The 21,227-nt window shown below is 39.9% G+C and overlaps 1 protein-coding gene across 2 annotated transcripts in view; it reads left to right on the plus strand.

Moving 5' to 3' along the window:
• The window catches only part of tox3 (TOX high mobility group box family member 3), a 57,035-nt gene that overhangs the window by 21,086 nt on the left and 14,722 nt on the right, over nucleotides 1-21,227 (plus strand). The window contains exon 1 of one of the 2 annotated variants that reach the window (XM_088370213.1): nucleotides 3,369-4,012. The exons of the other annotated variant lie outside the window; for it this stretch is intronic. Coding sequence (XP_088226339.1) covers nucleotides 3,911-4,012 — 102 coding nt within the window. The 5' untranslated portion in view covers nucleotides 3,369-3,910. Of the gene's footprint in view, nucleotides 1-3,368; nucleotides 4,013-21,227 lie in introns of those variants that run through there. 2 annotated transcript variants of the gene reach the window in all.

Here is a 21,227-nt window from a genome sequence, read left to right on the forward strand (position 1 = left end):
TAAAGAGCAATTCATGAGGTGTCGCACGAAATCAACAATCAACAACATTATTAAGATACTGAATTATTTTTGCATTTATTATTTTTGTGGGCCTAATCACGCTGCTCCGCTTTAAATGCAGGCGAGCAGGAGTCGGCAGATGATGATAATTTGTTTTCATGTCGTTTCGGTGATGCCAGGCCTCGGAGGAAATGACATATGGTGGAGACGCGTAACTCATCTTCGCTTTTTCCAAAAAGCAGAGGACAGAAAAGGAAATTAATTCCACCGGCTGGTTGCACTGCTAAACAACAATAAAAAAAACATGGAATAAGGTGCGAAAAATAAAAAAAGATTGTGTCATGTGGCCAACACAACATCCAATAAGCAAGCACAGAGTAGAAGCTTGCTTATCTGATGTGTGCTGCGTGGGAGACGGCGTGGGATGTTTTATGTGTCACTTGAATGGGATTTGATTGGGTGGGCGTATCTGCATGTGTAGCACTGCTTGCTTCTGCGTACTGGTGCAGGGAAACGATATCAAACGAGAACACGTTTTGCATGTAGGCCAACATCAATGTGTCCGTAATTACAAAGCGCATTTCTTGGCGACACTTCCGGATTGTTGACCATCTCCCGAGCAAGGAGGTTGGAGAGCGTTCAAATGGGGATTATCTGCCTGGAGCACAGCAGCACACTGTACCACATTGATTACGCTCACAGACGGTCGCAAACATGCCAACACACACTGCGCTCACTTTCATTGGCTTCTCTGGCTTGTACAATATACTCCGAAAGGCAACAAAACTATGAGTGAGTTGATTTTGCGCATGAATTCTGCTATTAGATGAAATAAAAAGATATAATAACTCAAATCTTGATTGATTTGATTAGTTTTTGGTTTGATTACATTTATATATGCAAAATAGTCCTGTCACTATGATAGATTTCTTTAGAATTAATCATTCCAATGATGAAGGGAATAATCGGAGTCTTGCAAAACCATTTTCCACCGATTATTGTTGATTGAAGATGAAGTCAAGTCAAAATTTTCTTTGCAATACTAATTCCCCCCATAACCTAACCCTTAACATTGTATTGCAATTAAAATTGCATTTGTGGAATATGAATTAAGCAGCAAATCTGTCCTGTTTTTATGCATCTCGGGGTTAGCCATTTTGCCACTTGCTGTCAAGGTCACGTGACCAGGTAGGCGTGATGGTCATTACCTGAGCAGAGCACAGATTTAGGATACAAGCGCCTGATGATGGCAGTAAACTAAACTCAGCCCACAGCAGTACAGCAAATAGTGAATAATTGATCAAAAATTGTAACTTCAAGCTATTTAATGCCACTCCCAATTGAAGTTTTGTCAGACTAGACATAAAACAAAACAAATGACACCTCATTTTTTATGCTATTTTATGTCTGTACGGCGACCGTGAGTGCCTTGAAAGGCGCCTTATAAATAAAATGTATTATTATTATTATTATTATTATTATTATTATTATTATTATTATTATTATTATTATTATTATAGGCATTAAAAACAGTCAAACTTAAGAAACGCCCTGTTAACATAATGCTAATGCTATTTTTTGTTGTGGCGCTTTAACCCTTTAAGGCATGTTAAAATGTAAAATAAACTAACTTGGGCGATTCAAGTCAAGCAACACCTCACTCATTTTTTAAATCTTTTTTGCATTTTTGTTACATATTATATGTTATGTTAACCAAAAAGATGAAAACGGTCTTGCAGTTATTGATAAAGCGTAATGCAAAGGTGTTTGGGGGCTACAGAAGGTGTTTTGATGGCCTATAAAGTTTCTGAAGGGCTGAAATAAAAGTTTTGTGACTTTTATTTAGATTTGTTAGTCAAAGGGGAGCTGCATCAACTCCGACACCGTGTTGAAAAAGGTGCAATACATGTCAAAATAAGTGTGTTTTGACTTTGTTGAGCGTGGATGACAGGTAGAGTGGGTGCATCAACTCCATCAAGAATGTTGACACGGCTTGAAAAATTTGTAAAAAGCTCCACCAACATCTTTCAGTCACACAGATGCACAGGTCTCTCATATACTGTACAGTTGGATGGATTTCCAACAAAAGATTTGTTGTTTTGTATGTACAGACACTTTTGACATTTTGCAAACCAAACACAAACACAAAGCTTTGCTCATGTGTCACACTCAAGGCCGACGCCATTGATTTCCATGTTTATTCGCACCTCTTTTGCCCCCCTGACAGAGCCAAATGTGACAACCTCACTGAAAGAGCCCTGTTTGAAAAACACCGCATAGTAGTAAATAGCAAGGTTGTAAATCTAGTTTATTTGACAAGAAGGAGCACCGAGTGAAGATGTCGTCCGCTATGTTAACTTCTCTCGCCAGCTGCCGACTGGTTGTGTTAAAAAGGAATATAAAATACATTTTGTGTTTTATCACCTTCATCTCACATCAAATGTTGGATTACACTGCTGTTGAAAAGCGCTGACCTATTTATTAAAACACGCAGGAACCAAAATTCTGTTACTCCTCAGAGGAGCAACCTATTTCTTAACACAATGTATTATTAATGTTTGCAGAACTTTGTAGTTTAACCACATGTATATGACTAGAAATATTGGCATGTGTGTAGAGATAAGTTGTTAGCATTAGCTGAAAGGTGATCTAATTGTCAATGACTGACAATTAAAAAAAACAAACTAAAACTTGCAGCTAGATCTACACAAATTTAACACTAAACATGCAAATTGCGCAATATATATATATATATATATATATATATATATATATATATATATATATATATATATATATATATATATATATATATATATATATATATATATATGCGACATGACCTAAAAACTAGTTTCAACGCATTCATGTCATAAGTACAGTAAGTTACAGTAGTAGATAGCAGTGAGTGTCACCTTGTGGAAGAAATGGGGCAACATTTTTGGTTCATGGAGATGTCTCATAAATTGTGGACAATTTGGGACTCAATTGAACAGTAGTTTTATTCCATTGACATTTTGTTTTAAGTGGAGAAACTGTGTTGTTTGTCATGTTACCAATGGAAAGTGGCCATAACATGTTTTTCACCAGTCAAAATGCATTCACACATAATCAAATCTCACAAATTATTTTATCTCTGCTGTATGTCTGCAATATTCTAAGACGTGAAATCCCGAGATTGATTATAAAGGGAAAAAAATCACGAGCATCAAAGTAAACCTGCGTTTCATGCAATTGGACCATACTTTCAGAGAACTACCCATATAGTATGTAGTGACAAATCGTGATTTTTTTCTTTCTTTCTTTTTCTTTTTCCACGTTAATCATCAATATGTGTTGCCAGCCTTTTAGCATGGGCGTGTCTTGATCTCCTGCGCACACTTTACCTTGTTTTCCTCTGGTTGTGTGCGTTCAGTCAGTCTTTACCGATCACGCATCACTTCCACTCACCGCGTATCCTATAATAATCTACTTTCCTCCGCTAATATTGCATCTACTCGCGTGGAAATGTGTCGGAAGGACTAACTTTTAACTTTTAATGGGTGCACGTGAGAAGGAGCTGGAGAAGAAGTAGTAGGAAAGGAGGTGGACCCGCGCTCACTTGAGCCTCGCTCACTCGCCCGCCCGCTCGCTCACTCGCTCCCTGCCGGTCTTTTGTATCCAGCAGCTGCGCGTACATGCTCGGCCACTGGCGCTCCATGAGGGGCACCTTCTTACAGCTTTCCTGCAAGGATTCCTTGCGCGCAGAAGAGGGATAATCCAACTTCTACTTTGACTACTTTTACTGCAACTACTACTACCACCACCTCCACCACCAGGCTCCCCCGGTGCGCTTTGGATTGTAAAGCTGAGCACAGCACCCAGTACCCCGGTGCGCCACAGCCGCGCAACCCCCTCTCATCTTTTTGCCATGGATGTACGTTTTTACCCCAATGCCGGTGGAAATTCTATTCCTGGAGAACCAGCGAATCTGGATTTCTCCCACTGTTTGGGATACTACAACTTCAACAAGGTGAGGAGGGCTTATTTGGTGATGATAACCCTAACATCAGCGTGCACCTCTTGCAAACTGACTTCCAACATGTACAGTATTTTTTTTCTGATCTTGATCTAACCCCATTGGATTGAAATCTACTCGGTTGATTCATTTATAAGCAAACTTTTAACAGACTTTGGTGCAGCGTGTTAAAATCTGCCAAGATCAAACTTAATGAATGACATCACGAATTAGGAACAAGCGCACAGGAGGCATTGACTTCTTATTGCTGCAAAAATGGACCGTAAAGCCATAAAAAAAGAAAAAAATCTTCACTTGCAAATATTTTTAGGATCTAAAGGCATAGTTTGGTCAACCTCAAATAATGCAAGATAAAATCCGATCTGTACTGTAGTAGTTGCTGCAGTAAATAGTATTTCAGTTTTTCCACGAAATGTAAAATTATTCTTCAGAAATAGTTCATGCATTTTCTACTCCAGGATGTTTTTCAAGATAATATAGAAGTACTTTGAAATAATTCAATATCGGGATTATCTTTTCCTATTCGACTGCTTTGCACAAGTTATGGTATCCCTTAAAAAATTGTTTAAAAAAAAAAAAACATGAAACAATGGTGGAACACAAGGCTGTTACTGTTGCACTTTTCTTCTCCTCCTACCTCATAATTTTGACTTTTCTACTGTCGTATTATTGATTTAGTGATTGACTGCAGGCAGTCTGGACTTGAGTACAAAATTGTGTTGTAAACTAAGAAACTAAACAGCATGTCAAATTGTATTAGTACTTGGGTGTGAAACTTTACTAAGTCACTACAGTTTTTGGCATTTTCCGTAAATGTCATGTTGCTTCTCGTTACGAGCCAAGTCGTGCACTCCAATTTCAAAACAAACCAAATTCATAACAATCTCAAATTCTCATACCCATTCAAAACAGATTTTAACCACCATATCTCATCAGCTATGTTTCCAAATGCAAATTATCAGCGACCATGTGATGTTGTCCATTAACACGACGATTTCCAAGAATCACCTCACTGCCTGCTTGATAAGCATCTCCAGAGAGTTGTACTCTGTTCATTAGCCCCACAATGTTACGTAAGCCCCACTTTTTTTTCTTCTCACAATATGTCAGCATTGTAGCGGTGGTGATACATCACTCCGATAAAAAAATAAAATAAACCCCCACAACTGTTTTTGTTGTTGTCCAACCTATGCCCCTCCTTTGCCCCCAAGTTATCAGATTTATTTGGCCTCTCCAGCTACATTAAAAAAAAAAAAAAGTTGCCGGCTTTGTCGCACTGTTTCATCATCTCCATTGTGACCAAGTTGTCATATGTGCCTGATTTCATCATGTCTTCATCAGCCCCTAGAGAACGCTTCTTTGATTTGGCTTGATACCTTCGTTGACTTCTGAATTCCTCAGGTCAAGTGTAATCGTCCGTAACAGTTAATTGCCAACAACGTTAAAAGAGTTATGATGGGAAGGGAGATGATGCATGGTGGACGCGTGCTCTCGTTTGCACGCATCATTCAAACTCGCCCTCTGTTTATTTCTCACTTTGCCAAGCACTTGCAGTCAGTTGCTGTTATGCATCGCTCAATTAAATCTATTAATGCATCCTGACAGGATCTTGAGTAAAAGAACAAAAACATACTCAACACAGAAGCAGTTTTGGAGACATGGGAGGAATGGACAGAAAAAGCCAAACGAGTGACACAAAAGTTAATTAGGTGCTCAAGTTATAATTAATAGAGATGAGATGGAGGAGGATCAAGCTACGACTTCACACAGATGAATAGTGATTCTGTAAAATGCTTTCAATTGAATGAGGGAATTTCATCATCCAGTCTATAAACTAAGCATGTAAGAGGAGAACATGAAACTAAAAAAGGTGGACTGGGCCAAGATTCATAACCAGAATGTCAAAAGTGTGAGACGTCTCTAATAAAAAAAAAAAGAAGAAAAAAAATTATATATATATATATATATATATATATATATATATATATATATATATATATATATATATATATATTTATTTATTTGGGATTGTTTTTTACCTCAGAAGTTCCATTCTACTCAGATTTAGTCTGTTGCATTCACTGTCAGGTGTTGACATTATTACTTCACTGATTGGTTGTTAAGTTGCTGACTCAGCCTTGTGACTCACGTTTTTTATTTTATTGCAATTTTGGATTACATGAAACAACACAAGGTTACAGTCAGTAACAGAGCTGCTTTCAATGTTTGGAAAAGCTTTAAATGAGCACACTGGAGTTTTATTTCCACGCATCCAGTGTTTATTTGTTCGATTCCGTGTAATGCCCATGATGGGAGACAGCGAAGGTTATGCGGTTTACACATGTAAATCTCAGCAGTGAACAGAAGACAAGGAGCTATTTGGGTTTGTCTGGCTTTTTGGTATTTGTAAAAGCAGAATGTGATCAACCTAAATGCTTTCATGAAAAAGGGACCCAGTGTATCCCTCAGATTTATGACCATCTGGTCTGCCTCCCTCCTGTTTTTTCTTCCTTAATAATGTTTCAGATACAGTATCCATTTAGTGTGGGATTTCATTGCCTCCAGGCACAGAGAGATTGAAATTACCAACAGATGTTCTTGCAAACTCTTCACCTGCTCTGGTGCTAATACTCAAACCAACAGGAATTCCACCAGTGCTAAAACATATGGAGAGACGTAAAACAACTTTTGTGTTTAAGAGAGGATGAAAGAAAAAACATTGGCAGAATAGTTGTTGCACTTGTAACATTTGATCATACATGATGATAAATGATAAATAATAATGCATATGCTAACATTACCTTACCTTGTTGCTGTGCATTTGATCTGGATACGGCACTTTGCTGGAACAGTCCTCAGTATCTAAATAAAATTGACATATTATTGTAAAATTTGAGTGAATTTGGCTAGATATGACAAATAAACACATGTACTGTGTTACTGTTGGCATACTAGCTAACATTTGAAATGCCGTTGCGAGAAATAATCAAATAATGTATGCTAACTTTAGCTTACCCTGTTCCTGCACAGCAGCTCTGGACATTGAAAATGTCCACTCCAGCTACTCCACAAGGTGCAGCAGCCCATTTTCTTGCTTCATTCAATCTCCTCTACAATAAAATTGCAGCTCCACAGTAATATTTAAGTACAGACAGTGATAAATGAGAACGAAAAAAACATAGCTTACCCTGTTGTAGGGCAGTATTACACTCCAGTCTCCACTTCACTGCAGCAGTCTCGTTTTTTTTTCTCCCCTTGAATAAAATCTGTCCTCCAATGCCAAGAGGTCCAGCAGACCATTCTTCACCCCAATTGTTATTGTTGTTTATACCATGCCTCATTTTGAGTAATCTGCTCAATGCGGTATGCTACATATTACATTAATGTTTGGTGGGCTCCTCTGGCTGCTAAATTAATCTATTTTATGTTCTTAGTAGCCTAGAACATTACAAGTGCAAATTGCATTTTTACAATTATGCATTTTTTTTTTTTTAAGCAACTAATGAGCATCTCGAGTCACTCATGTTTAAGCTGTGGAAAAAAACAGTCAGTTGAAGGGTTGCAGCTGTAATTACCTGAGGCATTTACTGGGTCTGTAAAAAGAAACTGATCCTGACACTGAATAGTTGCAAAAGCTCTACCCCCCCCCTCCCCTTCCCTCCCTACTCTCATTGTGTCCTTTGTCCCGCCTTCTGCACAGTAAGCATGGAACGGGTTAAAGCTTCGCCTGGTGGAGCTTGTGCATCCCTCTAGTGTACACAGCTGGTGCCATTTCATCACACACATTCTAAACATATCCAAACACAACCTAAACTGTGTGCCCGGGAAGCGTGTGTTTATGTGTGTGTACATGTGTGTATGGATACGTGTGTGTGTGTGACCTCACAAGCTGTTTTTTCAAGGCCCACGGTTGACAGATAGGACTCCAGGGTACGTGTAAAATGCGTAATTGTACAAGACGTGAATAGTTGATCCTGTTATTTTTTATTTTTGGGGGGGTACAGCCTTTTAATTGTAGGCTGTCAGGAACTGTAGTTTGCCAGATTTATTAAACACCCAATTTTCCCACTGAGATGAGAGAGGGTTTATTTTTAGTGCCTCGTCATCGCCGCAGTAATCTGAAGCTGAGAATTATGTTGACGACAGAGGCTTTGACACTGCCAACAGTCAAAGTGACCAATTTATTTTGTTATATTAGTTTGTTGTTGATTTGCAGGATCACTTATTTTGATACATTTGATTTTTTTTCTGAAACATCGTACTCTTTGTACTCTTTCTAAAATATTGATTGAGTTGTAAAACACAACTCGTGTTTTATAAGACAGATTTGACAGAGGCGCCAAAAAAAAAGAACAGGCACTAGAATAGTCCAACACCCAAACCGCTCTTTAATTCTGACATTGAAGCTTGTTAAAAAAAAAAAAAAACTCACAACAACGACTCTTGTTTACTCAGCGTTCAGGGCGGAGCACACATCTTTAAATCTGCTCTATCGCTTGTTAATCAAATTTATTTGTCATCTTGTTGTCATCGGGGATAGCTTTGTGTTCTTTCGCATTTTGGCTTTGATTCGAGTCTGGCATTGTTTCACTACAAATACTACCACAAATCGGCTGCCCACAAAAATGTGCGGGGTAGTGACTGACCCATTTGCAAATTATTGTGGTCTTAAATTTGTCTGTCTGGGTCACAATGAAGTAATTATCCATGTAAGTATTAAATTGGTATTGTCCATCATACAGGCATGGATGAACAAATTCTGTCTCTCCTCAATTAGTTCACATAAATGTAGTTTAAACAATAAATGGCCCTTGACAGATGTTTTTAATTGGCTCTCGTGCTATTACTAACAAATCTCAGCAGAATTCTTTGAGCATTTATTCTGTTTGCAAAAAAACTACAACATAGTTGTCGACAATTAAAGTCGGCGACCCTTAAAAGGCGGCGAAGCACCCCGAGTTTGAAACCACCAAGTACATAATAACATGGTTCTTGTTTTTTCTCTCTCTCTCATTTCAAACACTTCCCTAAATCGAAATTTTAAAGGCCCTAAATGATGTTTGCACATGTTGACTCAGTGCTATTAGTGCCCAAGCCTCCGTGTGAACTCGCAGCTGTGCATTCAGTTCGCAGCTCATATTATACCGCTTATCTCCGTTGTGTGCTTGTACAATGAAGATATGCGCTTGTTAAGTCGGCAGCCATAGAGACCACACTTTCCTGTCACAATACATTCAACATCAAATTGCTGGATATATAAAATTGGAATTAAAGACAGGCAAAATAAAATTCTAATTTATTAGCAACACCATTTCAGTCGGTGTATTACTTTCCCCAGATCATCAAATCACAAATAAAAAAAATAGTCGTAATTCCGAGTCGCCATAAAAGAAGCGCTACATTGCTCAGTTTTATTTATATGTTCTGTAAATGTTTAACGCTTGCTTTAAGAGTTGATTTACGATGATTTCGTAATCAGATGTGGTAATCAAACAAGGTCAAAACAAGTGCAGGTGTTTAGGACTTGAGATCCTGCTTCCAAAGGACCCTGTCCTGGTCTTATCACCTCAAAGTCTCTGGTTTGGTATCGGGCTCACTGCATCTTAATTGTGGACGATACTCACTACCCAGCGACGTCTATCCCAAGTATTCCTCAATCGAGTCAGTCAATCACGAGTTGTTGGCTGATTCAATAAGTGTTGTACGTGTCCCTTCAGTGGTTAGGACAAATCCATTTTTAAAGCTTTCCAGATGGGGCAGAACTTGGATGTTTCATAGCTCTAATATCCAATCCTCCTAATGGGCTCATGGGTCGTGTTAAAACAGTTGTCTTTTCACTTGACATGCTTGATTTAAGATCTCCCCCCCATTCCGCCCATGATAAATTCACTCCCCACATAATTCTCTCAGTTAGATTGCTCACATTCTTTTTAAATGTTTCTGCTGGTTATCTTCAATTCAGATGGTAATCAAGATAGATGTGTAACATCATAAATATGGAATAGTATCGTCCCCTGTCAAAACTAGTTTAGATTTTTTTTTTTCCAGCAACAGGGTTAGAATTTCTTCCTTCTGGGCTGCTGGTGTGTTTTGCGTATGATTTATCTGCACAATACAATTAACCGCCAGTCCGCTCCCCTCACATGACACATTCCCATAATGCAATGCGTTACCAGGCTGCACTCAAAAGGACCGACAAAAGCAGCAGGTGTGCAAATATCTCACGGAGCCATCGGGCAAAAAGCTTCAATATTAGCTTTAAATAAAAATTGACTAATGGGTGCACGGCGGAACACCGAGCTTTTTATTTTTTTTATCACAGCGATGAAACGATAGTGTGGCTTTTATTATGTTAATCGTGCAAGTGTAACCAGAAACAAAGAACTACAGTAGAACTAGTGAAAAGACATTGTTGGGTAGGACAAAAATCCTGTAGGTTCTTTCTTGATCCCGATGCAAGTGGACTATCGTAGTGGAAAATCCAAATAAATTATCGTTCCTGTCAGAAGTGTCGCTTGCATTCAATTCAGCTGACAATCTCTTATTACGCTGTCTGTCGATGGATTATCATATCTTTGAGAGGTGTTTGGTCTACTGGTGTAATTACCAAAGGAAAGTGCAGCACGGCGGGCGGCCCAGTCCCTGAAATATCAACTAACATTTCGCTGAAAAGGGGCTCTATGAAATTCTTGATTCAACTTCTGATATTTTGGAGTGTTCACAGCATGTCCTGGTTGTTTTCTTTGGCTGCTGGAGTCGTCCATGAGGCGGAGTATTAGATGAAGGCTTCGACATTGGCAGTGTATGCCCTTGATGGCATGACTGTTTTATTTTTTTGGGGTAACTGTCTTAATACCTGCACAGCCCGTAAAATTGTGCATTTGATGTTTTTTTTTCCTGGCCGATAAACAAGGAGAGGGGCGGCCCGATCGCCCTGTTTGGAAAGCATTACTGGCAGCTGATTACAACGTTAGGTCAAAGTTAGCCAAGGTTAACCGTCCATAATGAAACACTTTGAAAATAATGATACGCCGCATGGTTTTATGAAGGCCTGCTGCTGGCTGCTCCGCTCTACAGTGGTGACCTTCAGCAGCTCCAGCAGCTAATCGAAGCTAAGCGCTCCCTGTAGCACAGAGACTCCGTTTGCTTCTGGGAACTGACCGTCAGATGTGTTCTGTTGACCATCTTTTGTACACTTCACCTTGAAGCTGGTCTTGATTCTTCCCAAACACAAAGTTGTTTGAACAAAAGAATTTAACTTGTCTCAGCTGATCATCCTGAGAAAAAGAGCTAAGAAACTACCCGGCACATCTGTTCGGGGATTAACAACAGAACTAAATTGGATGGAGGTAATCAGAAGCACATTGTGTTGCGAGAGTTATTCCAGGGAATGCAGCCTGTTAAAACAGCTAAGTATTGAACACCTGGATTATATTACATTTGTTCCATATTCAGGGCAGGTCTCCATCCACGATGTGTTGTAACGAGAGACAGATACAACACTGTTAGCTTTGGCTACAGTGGTAAAACTAAACAGGCCTCTTGCAATAAATTGCGTTGTTAACTGTCATGGTACAGTATCGCTAAGTGTGGGAAAATAGCAATCGCAAAGAATAGTATCGTGACGATTCGGCGATGCATGAGAATACGTTTAGTGATAATAAATCGTAGAAGATAATTTGGTATGTCACAATGTGATCTTTTGGGTCCCCCGAATTGACTTAATGTAAGGTAAACGATAAATGAAAATAAGTTTTATTGTATCATAATATCAACTTATTGATTACCTGGTGGATAATCGTATCTTGATTTTACGATAATATTACGATTATATTGTATTGCACTAAATGCACCACGGATGGATGGATGGATGGATGGATGGATGGATGGATGGATGGATGGATGGATGGATGGATGGATGGATGGATGGATGGATGGATGGATATTATTTAGTTTCATGCTACAGATACTGGAAACACTTTTTTGGTTACATTCAGCCTGACACTTGCATGTTCAATAGTTCTTCATACAATTTGATTTTTTTTTATTCCGCAGAAGAACGGACGGGAACTAATTAACAAATTAGAAAGAAAACGTCTCGGGCTCTTTCATTTATCAATGCAGCTCCCTCGTAAGAGGCGAGCTTCAAGTAGAAACAACAAAGTAGTAAATCAAAGTGGTTTCCTTTGCCAAGTCGGAGCCCCTTGGGAGCTACCTTGGTGCTTAATTAAAATCCAGAAGGATCATGTTTTAAGTGTAGGTGAGCTAGCACTGAATTACAATGACAAATCACACCCCAGAGCACAAGTGCCTTATTTTATTCATTTCTTTCTTTGAAAAAAGCAGACACTTATTTCTTTTATGTTGCATGAATTCAATTTGATATGACAGGGAACCATATTTAGTGCATCTTTCTAGAGAACATGCCAAAAAATAGGATTGACATACTGTATTAATCTCTTCATTATCCAAATAGGATTAAAAGGAATTATTCAACATTATTAAGACCTCTCACTGCTTTGTTTATGGTATTATAGAATTGTTGTCTTAATGCTGTAATTCCATGTCAATATACTTTGATTTATAGTCAAATAATTATTGGAAAGGATTTAAATTTTTGATTAGCGTTGAAGCTTAAAGGCTGTTTTGGAATAACAGCACAGTTTAGTACTGTATCCTTGGAATTAAATAGTTTTATTTCCATTTTTCTCCCGTGAGGAAACATAATTGAAAAAATCGTTGACCAAGATCCTGAGAATTGTGTTCAACCATATAGTTTCAGTTCTACTTTAGTTCCGAGAGCATTTTCCTTATCATGCCTACATACCGCACTGGATGTCAGAGACCTTGGCAGCCATCCTGTGGGCTTTTCTTGTCCCTGATCTTTCACTTTGTATACATGACATCTCCAAAGTGACACGAGCCTGTCTGGGGTTACAACACATACAGAAAAAAAAGGTATACAATATTGATCCGTTCCCACAAAGAAAAAGATTAACTTTCCCTATGATTCTGGGTGACTCTGCCCTTTGGCTGTTGGTAAATGAGTTGATGACAGCGGGGAAGCCATTTCTAAGCCTTTCTGGCTGGGCGCCCCCTTGTTGAATGAACAGATTTCCTCATTGTTTTTACATCGATTAATCGGCTTAGTGCAGTTTGGCTCTCGAGGCTTCTTGACCATCAACCTAGCTGAAAGTGTCCACATTGCTTTAGGAAGGATTTACAAAATTCTGTCGGAGGTGTAAATAAAAAGTGAAGTCCATAAAGAATAAGCTGGCTGACCTCATCTGTGTGAGCGGAGAAACTCGCCTTCTGGTCCAACAAATCGGGTCAAGGCTCAAGTACAGAAAATGTCAATGAGTCCCTTTCTTTTAAAGCGACTTGCAGTGGAGAAACAAGGGGGATGGGTAAAGGAGAGGGCACTAACAGGGGGCGTAGATGGAGGAGGAAATCAATACTGCCGGGGGGGAGGGGGAATAGACGTCCAACAGAACATACAAGGTTGTTTCAATGCGCTCTAATAGCAGAAGAACAAGAGCAATTTCTATAATGATGCTGGTGTTTGTGGGCGTGCAGCAAATGGTCTTCATTCATAATCACTAATTTAATTGTGCTCATTGTGTCAGTTGTGCGTGACAAGCTCAAGTCCGCAGGATTAATTACATGCTTGATCCAATCAATGGAGAAATCAATGGAGGAATAGTGGTTTACCACAAGCTTGTTAGTCTTGTGGTGCGTTCTAGCGTTCCATTGTGTCATTTCCACTTCCACTTTTCAGTTTTATCTCTCAGGGTTACCGTCGTGACTCATTCGCTGCCAGCTCAGTACAAAGTGATGTTTGACGTCAATGCCAGCCCAGTACAAAGTAATGCTTGACGTCTATTCTCGTCAATGGCAGTGATGGAGTTAATATATACCCTGTAGGCCTTATTATTGCGCTTCAAAATATTACCAAGGGTTGAAAAGAGTTCCAAGTTATAAAAGTGAAACTGTCGGAATACCAGCCTGAAAATTATAATTATTATGGAATTATAATATGTGAAATTAAATTCAATCTGAAATTTGATTTAACATTGTCACTCAAATGTAGGTCAATGCTCATCAGATTAATACACTTCCACCCTCTGACTACAAATAAATCTTCGATTTACTGTTTACTAGGAAGCTACTTCAACCAATTTAGTCCCAGTGCTATAAATAGCAATATAAAGGTCTCAAATAATCCCACTGTATCATCTAACTGACATTTCGCTGTTTTTCCATCATGCTGTAGGGTACGTTTTTCTTGCTCTTTCTGTCTTTAAAATGGCTCTCTCCTCCCAAATCACATTAGCTCGCAAGCTGCATGTGTAAGCTCGCATGGCCATGTGAGAAACCTGAGATTTGGTGCAATAATGTGACTCTCACTAGGAAACTCTTGGACCCAAATCTCTGTCTATTCCATATATCATAGCAGAGATGTAAGATTTTCTGATTTAATATAAAAATATTCCTTTTACAATCAGGTAATTTGTTTTGTTTGAAGGTATTCAAACAATGAAACGACATTTGAGCGTTTATCAGATTTGACTAATAATGTCCCGAGTTGCTGTCAGTCTCACAGATGAATGCAAAATAGTCCACCAAGGAGAAAATACTTGAAAAAGCTAATTGCCTCTAAAAGCCCACTCAGCCATTCTGCGACTGCTGCATGTTCACAGATGTCTTTTCCAGCTTTTTTTTTTCTTTTTTATTCAACGAAACTCGGCAATAACATTAAGTGAGATCGAACAGTATGAAAACATTGAAACATTTTTAAACACAACAAAGTATATTCTGACTTTAGAAAGAATAGACAAAGGACATTTTCAGAAAAACACATTTGGGACCATCTTTGAATTACAACAGTAATTAGAAAACATTTGGAATGTTATCAAGTTGTTACGAACTGGAAACATGCGGCGATTACGTTTTCCAACCAGTTGCAGGAAAAGTTGTGTCACACAATCTGCATTTTGTACATTCTCACAGCTTTCGTTTTAATTTTACCCGGCTGTTGCCGTTTATTCCCTGCCAACTTGTTGATTGTCACTTTTTGGAAGACACATTTCTGGAGAGCGGCCCGAGAGTATTTGCAGTGCCGGACCTCTGTCGGGGAGTGCCAAGCAACACAGCCACAAATTGGAATGTGGCGCAGCTCTGGGAACGCTGCCAGGATTTAAATTAGACAATAACCTCTGCTCTCTCCATATTGCTTCTCTTTTCCAGCTGCAGGCCCGGGCAATTTGTTTAATACAGTCGAGCTCGGCGCTATATAATAGACTGATATACGAGTCGTCGCTCAGCAGTTTGTGTGTTTCAGATTTATAGAGATTGAACAACTGGTCGTGCTTATATGTTTGCTGCAGCTTTATGCTATGAATACCAGTGAGGACAAAAGCGGCACTGGGGATTTGTCTCACTAAAGGAAAAAGAAACAGATGAGAATGGAATGCTTTTATTGATATTCTGTCTCCCCCCTCCCTCCCTTAATGATACTCCGACGCATTCAAAACAAACACAGCAAGCCACGTCATAGAAAAACTAGTTGAACTTTGACTTCCAAATGAGCATGTACTAAAAATAGGTTGACGAAATTCTGCTTCCTGCATTGCAGGCTTTGAAAAAAGTGACTTATTTCACGTTCCATACGGTTGTTGTAAAAGGGATATTTGCTAATAATAGTACTGCAGGGTGAGACCCATGTGTGAGTGTGTTGCTTCAGTAACTGGACGTTTTTCTGATTCCGTAACTTGCTGCTCAGTCAAGCAGCAGAAGTAAAACCAGAGTCACCATTAGTACCACTAAAAAAATATAATTATACACAGATATTTGCTAGCCACAAAGCTACATGGCTCTTTTTTTATACCGACACAAGACCACAATGATACCAAGGCCGTGTCGTGAAAATTGTGACATCCCGACTAATTAGTTGTCCCGTGTTTGGTAGTGAGCTCCACTCAAACACAGCAAACTGAGCTTAGTCCCAAATACATTGAGAGCATCTTGGAGTTTGTTCAAAGCCTCTAGGAACAAACAGTGTGAAGACGACGTGGGGGCTCAAGCTGAGACAACAAGAGCCCACCATCAGGCCTCTCATGACACCGCCACTCCAGCTTCAGTGTTCATGTGCTAGAACCAGCCATTGTGACAAGACTACACCATATTTCTGAGGCCCTCTTCATCTCCTAAGCTTCTTTTGTGGCCGTCAGCCAATGGCCGCTCACCCCGCAAGATCAAAGATGGCGCCCCATTTAGCTGGTTGCTTTCTTGTAGGACGACGGTCTCATCTCAAGGACGGGAAGCAACACGGAACAAAAGCGAGGTTGGATGTTGACCTGCACTACCACGGTGTTGACATACTAAGCTCAAGCAACAAACAAATGATGTGAGTTAATTAGTCAGCCATGCCGGTGGAACCTTGTTAGGTCAAGCCATCGGGAATTTAACTTGCCTTTAAAGTTCCCGAAAACCTTACCGACTGAATATAAATTCATCCTTAAGGAATAAAACAATACCATGCCTTCAACTGTTAGTTGATCTTAAAGAAGAATAAAGGCACGGGAATCTCCATCTTGACTTTGATGTGTCGACAGAGTGGATTTCATTGACACCTAGACTCCAAGTAGATTTACAGCGGGAGTTTAAACTGCGCCTCTAGGCTGCGTTGACGCTCGCTCGCAGAGATAATCAGTGAGGCCAGAACTGAACTGAACCGTCCCGACTCCGAGCCCAACCACCGAGATGACATTCAGCGATACTCGGAACAAACTTCCCCTCGGCGCTGCCCTTTCTTGAGGACTGGCCGTCCTAATAGTGGAAGACAGTGCTGGGCCGGGGGAGTAATGATTTTAGCTTTAAACTGAATTAACTATTGATTCAGCAGCAGCCCACTGTGTGGACATGCTGTTCTGTAGTCTTGCTTCTCCAAAACGTAGCCCTCCACACATATGACGGGATACATCCATATATGTCAGCTCAGCATCGTATTTGCTAGCCTGCTGGGCGTGAACGGGCCCCGTGAGGGCTACAGTAGCAGCTGCCCACTGTTTATGCTGAATGAGTTTATAGATGAGCACAGATTTTGGAGAACTGGTGGTGTATCCCGCCAGGATTTTTTTTTTTCGTGGACAAGGCTTGCTGTTTTATTTGGAACATGTTCTGAAATCCGCAGTTCCATCAAGCGGGTTGTATCAGTTAAATCCGGCAGTTTGTTGGCGGGATTGAGATCGCTACGTTGGCGATGTAAATAACGTGATATCACATTCGCATCTTCCAAATAATAGTTCTCCCTCCTTTCTCTTATTAGATTATGAGTGAACCCCATTTATTGGTGGTTGGCTATTCACTAATTCACCTAATCATTAATGGATTTTTTTGCATGTTTGGGAGTTTGAGAATTTGCATCTCGCGGTTGGCATTTTTTGTATTTAACTTTAAATTAGTTTGTAAATCATGTAGCTGTCTCTTTTGTAATGTTGCACAAAATGTGAAAAACTAATTTGGAGTGCTCCACCCTTAGAATTAAACTTTTTTAAAAAAGTGAGCACAGTAAATTTGGAAAAGGCTAGTATAAACTTGCACAACAGTAATATATACTCCTAGTTTGTTCTTACTTTGGCTCGTTAAAAAAATAAATAAAAGTAGCGTTTCAGAGTTTTACTAAATGCGAGTCAGTGACATTGTTGGCCGAGCTCTAAAGGAAATTGAAAGAAATAACGGAGTGTGTGTGTTGTACTGCAGAACATATTAGCATAAGTGTCATGTTCCGGAGGTCTTGGCTTGACTGTAAAATGGCTTGTCAGCAGTTTATGTAATGATGGAAATGAGGGGGTTGAATTAGTTTAGTCCTTTTCGATTAGCTTAACGGTTATGACTGTTTGATTGTACCCTTGGAAAACTGCTAAAGCTAATGAAAAAAGTGGTAAGAAGCCCTGCCATGTGTTCACAGACCTCCATTGTCGTCAAGGTAATATTTGATATTCGATGCCAACGCATGCAGACATTGATGGTCCTCAGCTAGCGTTCAACGCTCATGTTTGCTGATGTGTGGTTACTCCATCAGATTGAGGGTGAGGTGGGGGTCATATGGATGCAATATTGTGTTCACCCTAAAGGTTGAAATAATTTTGTGCAGGATAATAGCTGCAAAATGCCTTATTTCCCAGTGGACGTTGGTTCTTTCACACAAATATTCCTGCACTGGGATTTAAAGAATAGGTGTGAAACCAGCTCTCAATTGAGACAGACAAAAGAAAATATACTTGTATTCATGCTGGGTTTAAATAGACAGTGGTGTCCATTCAAATTGAGCTCAGCATCTGTGTAGCCCTTAATATCTCCTCTCTTATTGAAGAAGAGGAATATAAACACTGTGGCTTTCTCTTTATGCCGCTACATTTCATCAAGCGCATGTGCCATAAGCCACCGTTTTTCCATTAAAACTGTAATGCATTTTTATTGAATGCACAAATCGTTGTTGCCTCTTGACATTTCAGCTGAATGCGTTTTAGGAGTGGCGATGTAAAATAAATTGACTTTCCTCTGCGTTTCACTCACAGGAACGACAAAGAACAAGGTAGTTGTTGAACAAGAAATAGAAGAAGCTAGGCTAACTGGAATCTTCTATGTTTTTGGAAAACCTTCTTGTTATTTTTTATCGTGGAAAACGACCCAGACAAGTTATTTAAGCTCTCAACACTACCAGTTGGCCCTCTGTTTGGATCTGTCAATTGCACAGGTTGTTTCCTGTTTGGCTATCATTCTGTTTCCTGTCACAATCGCAGTCAGTTACTCGAACCATTCACACACATATATATTAATTTTATTCATATATATATATATATATATATATATATATATATATATATATATATATATATATATATATATATATATATACAGTAATTGCCAAAGTAAGTTGGGCAAAAAAACAGCACTTGAGCTTCATAATGCGTTCCATTCTACATACATAGAGACGCACATTCATCCGTCTCATCATTTTTAATTACAGAGCCTACATTGTCTGCGCTGACCCATTTTACCGTCAGCTGCGCAGCCCCTCCAATCACACTTAATTTCATCTGGCATTGGACTCCAAGAACAGTAAGGACCTCCTCCTCTTTGGAAAAAAAAAATGAATCGGGAATGACACGCCCGATCTCCACCGAGGCCTTTGAGCCCCCCTTGGCTCGGAGACACGAAACAGCTTTTAGCGGCAAAGATTGATACAGGTGGCAAGGGATGTTTTCTCAAGATGTTCATTGAGGAGATTAGTAAACACACTTAAAGAGCCCCTTTAAAAACCAATAAAAACCCAGAGCTCCATGGGGATGTCACACAGCTAATTATCACTTTGACGATCCCGATCAATGTCCGCGCTTTCGCGTCTGTTGACGTTTGTGTTTATGACACGTGGCTTACTGATGTATAAACTCTTGCGTGCTCATGAAGTTGTCATCCTCATTAGCTGCTCATGTGTGATGTTTGGGATGTCACCTCAGAATGTGCATGGAATTGGCATCTACAGTTCTCGGAGGAGAATCATTTTGCTCTCTACAGACTGTTTGAAAAGATCTTATGATCTCAGAACACGAGAAATTGTAAGGACAAATTGGTCCCTCCATTCCTTGTCAATGTTGCATAAATATGCTCCTCAAAAGTGTATCGTTGACATTTCTGAGACTCCGTGGAAGTAACAGACCAACACTTTCCATCTTTTGGGTTAATTACCAATTCGCTAAGCGAGGTCGCATCTTACGTGCGACACTCCTGGTTGAACACAAGTTCAGCAGGACATCTTTAGGTGTGATGGCACCAGAGGCTACGAACCACCTGCTCCGACAACCTCTTCTCGTTGATGCGGAACACTGTTAACATGGCTCCCCCACGCCACCCTCCGCTCACACTCTCTCTCTCTCCCTCCAGGGCTCAGACTAATTAATGGATACCATTCCTAGTTGATTAGCCCAAGTCCTTTCGGTAATTACATTCGCATACTAACCACTCGGAATAAAAGGAGATGGTGGAGAGAAAAAATGGACACAAAAGGCTGGGAAATATATGAATGCACTTCATGCGTTGGCTCTGATCTTAATTTGTTTCACTATTGTTTGGCCCTGGCAAAGATAAGATGTTTTATTTCTTCTTCTTCTCATCAACTGGAGTTCCTGGCGACTTTTTTTCCACACACACACAAAAAGAATGATAAAACGTAAGAAGTTTAACGAAGACCCCGCGATTCTTACTATACCATCCCCCAAGCCAAACCGGGTCTTGCGTGGGTCGAGCCCACACCACACAGAGCTTCATTGTGCTGCCTGACCCAGCTGCTAGCCCATAATTCTTCATTCTACGTCCTATTGTTCCGACCTTTCACCACGCTTGTGTCCCTAAAGAAAGGAAGTGGCTGCCACTTTTCCAGCAGGAGATGCACGGGTCAGGAAGGGGGTTTCAGAGGTTGTGAAAACATTTCTTTGCAAAGTGTCCATTTTAGTAGCTGAAACTAGCATGTGGCATTTACACCCTCCATGACTTTAATACAGGAAGTCCTATGGTTGTCCATTACAAATAATGAGACCTTTACCAACTAATATTAGGTTTGTTAATTGGTTAGCGATAAAAACTATTCTGACTTTACACCAACTATTGAAGGGAGTGCATGGCTTGTGAGAGACTGCCAAAACTCACATTAACTAGCTCTGATTACCCCCTGTCACCCCCCCCCCCCAACCTCTTGCGGTATCACTACTCGCCCACAGGTTGTGTGAAGTTAATAAGCCGCTAGTGCATCTTGATGCTTGTCTTTGTCATGCAAACACACTTAATTGTCATCCCCGAAGCCGCTGAATAGACAGAGAAGCGTCTCATTACTTTCCACTTTGAATCAACCCGGGCCTCTCCGAGCGACACGCTCATCGGGGGCCAAAGTAGCGGCACGGCCTCGTGCAAGCGGTAAAAATAACTAAAAAAAAATAAAGTTTTAAGGCTGCTATGTAAACGTTGGCCAGTGAGTGAAAGGTACAGCAGCCTGCGCTCCCGCACCGCCAGACTCACCAACAACTTCATTCTCCAGGCTGTTACAATCCTGAACTCTCTTCCCCCTTCTGCGTAGCGTCCTGTACTTATTTATTGTGTTATTTGTTTATTTATTATTTATTCATCACTATTTATTCATTGATTGTGCCTTCTT

Source organism: Syngnathus floridae, chromosome 3 (assembly GCF_059516105.1).
Source record: "Syngnathus floridae isolate MCC-2025c chromosome 3, RoL_Sflo_1.0, whole genome shotgun sequence".
Lineage (NCBI taxonomy): Eukaryota > Metazoa > Chordata > Actinopteri > Syngnathiformes > Syngnathidae > Syngnathus > Syngnathus floridae.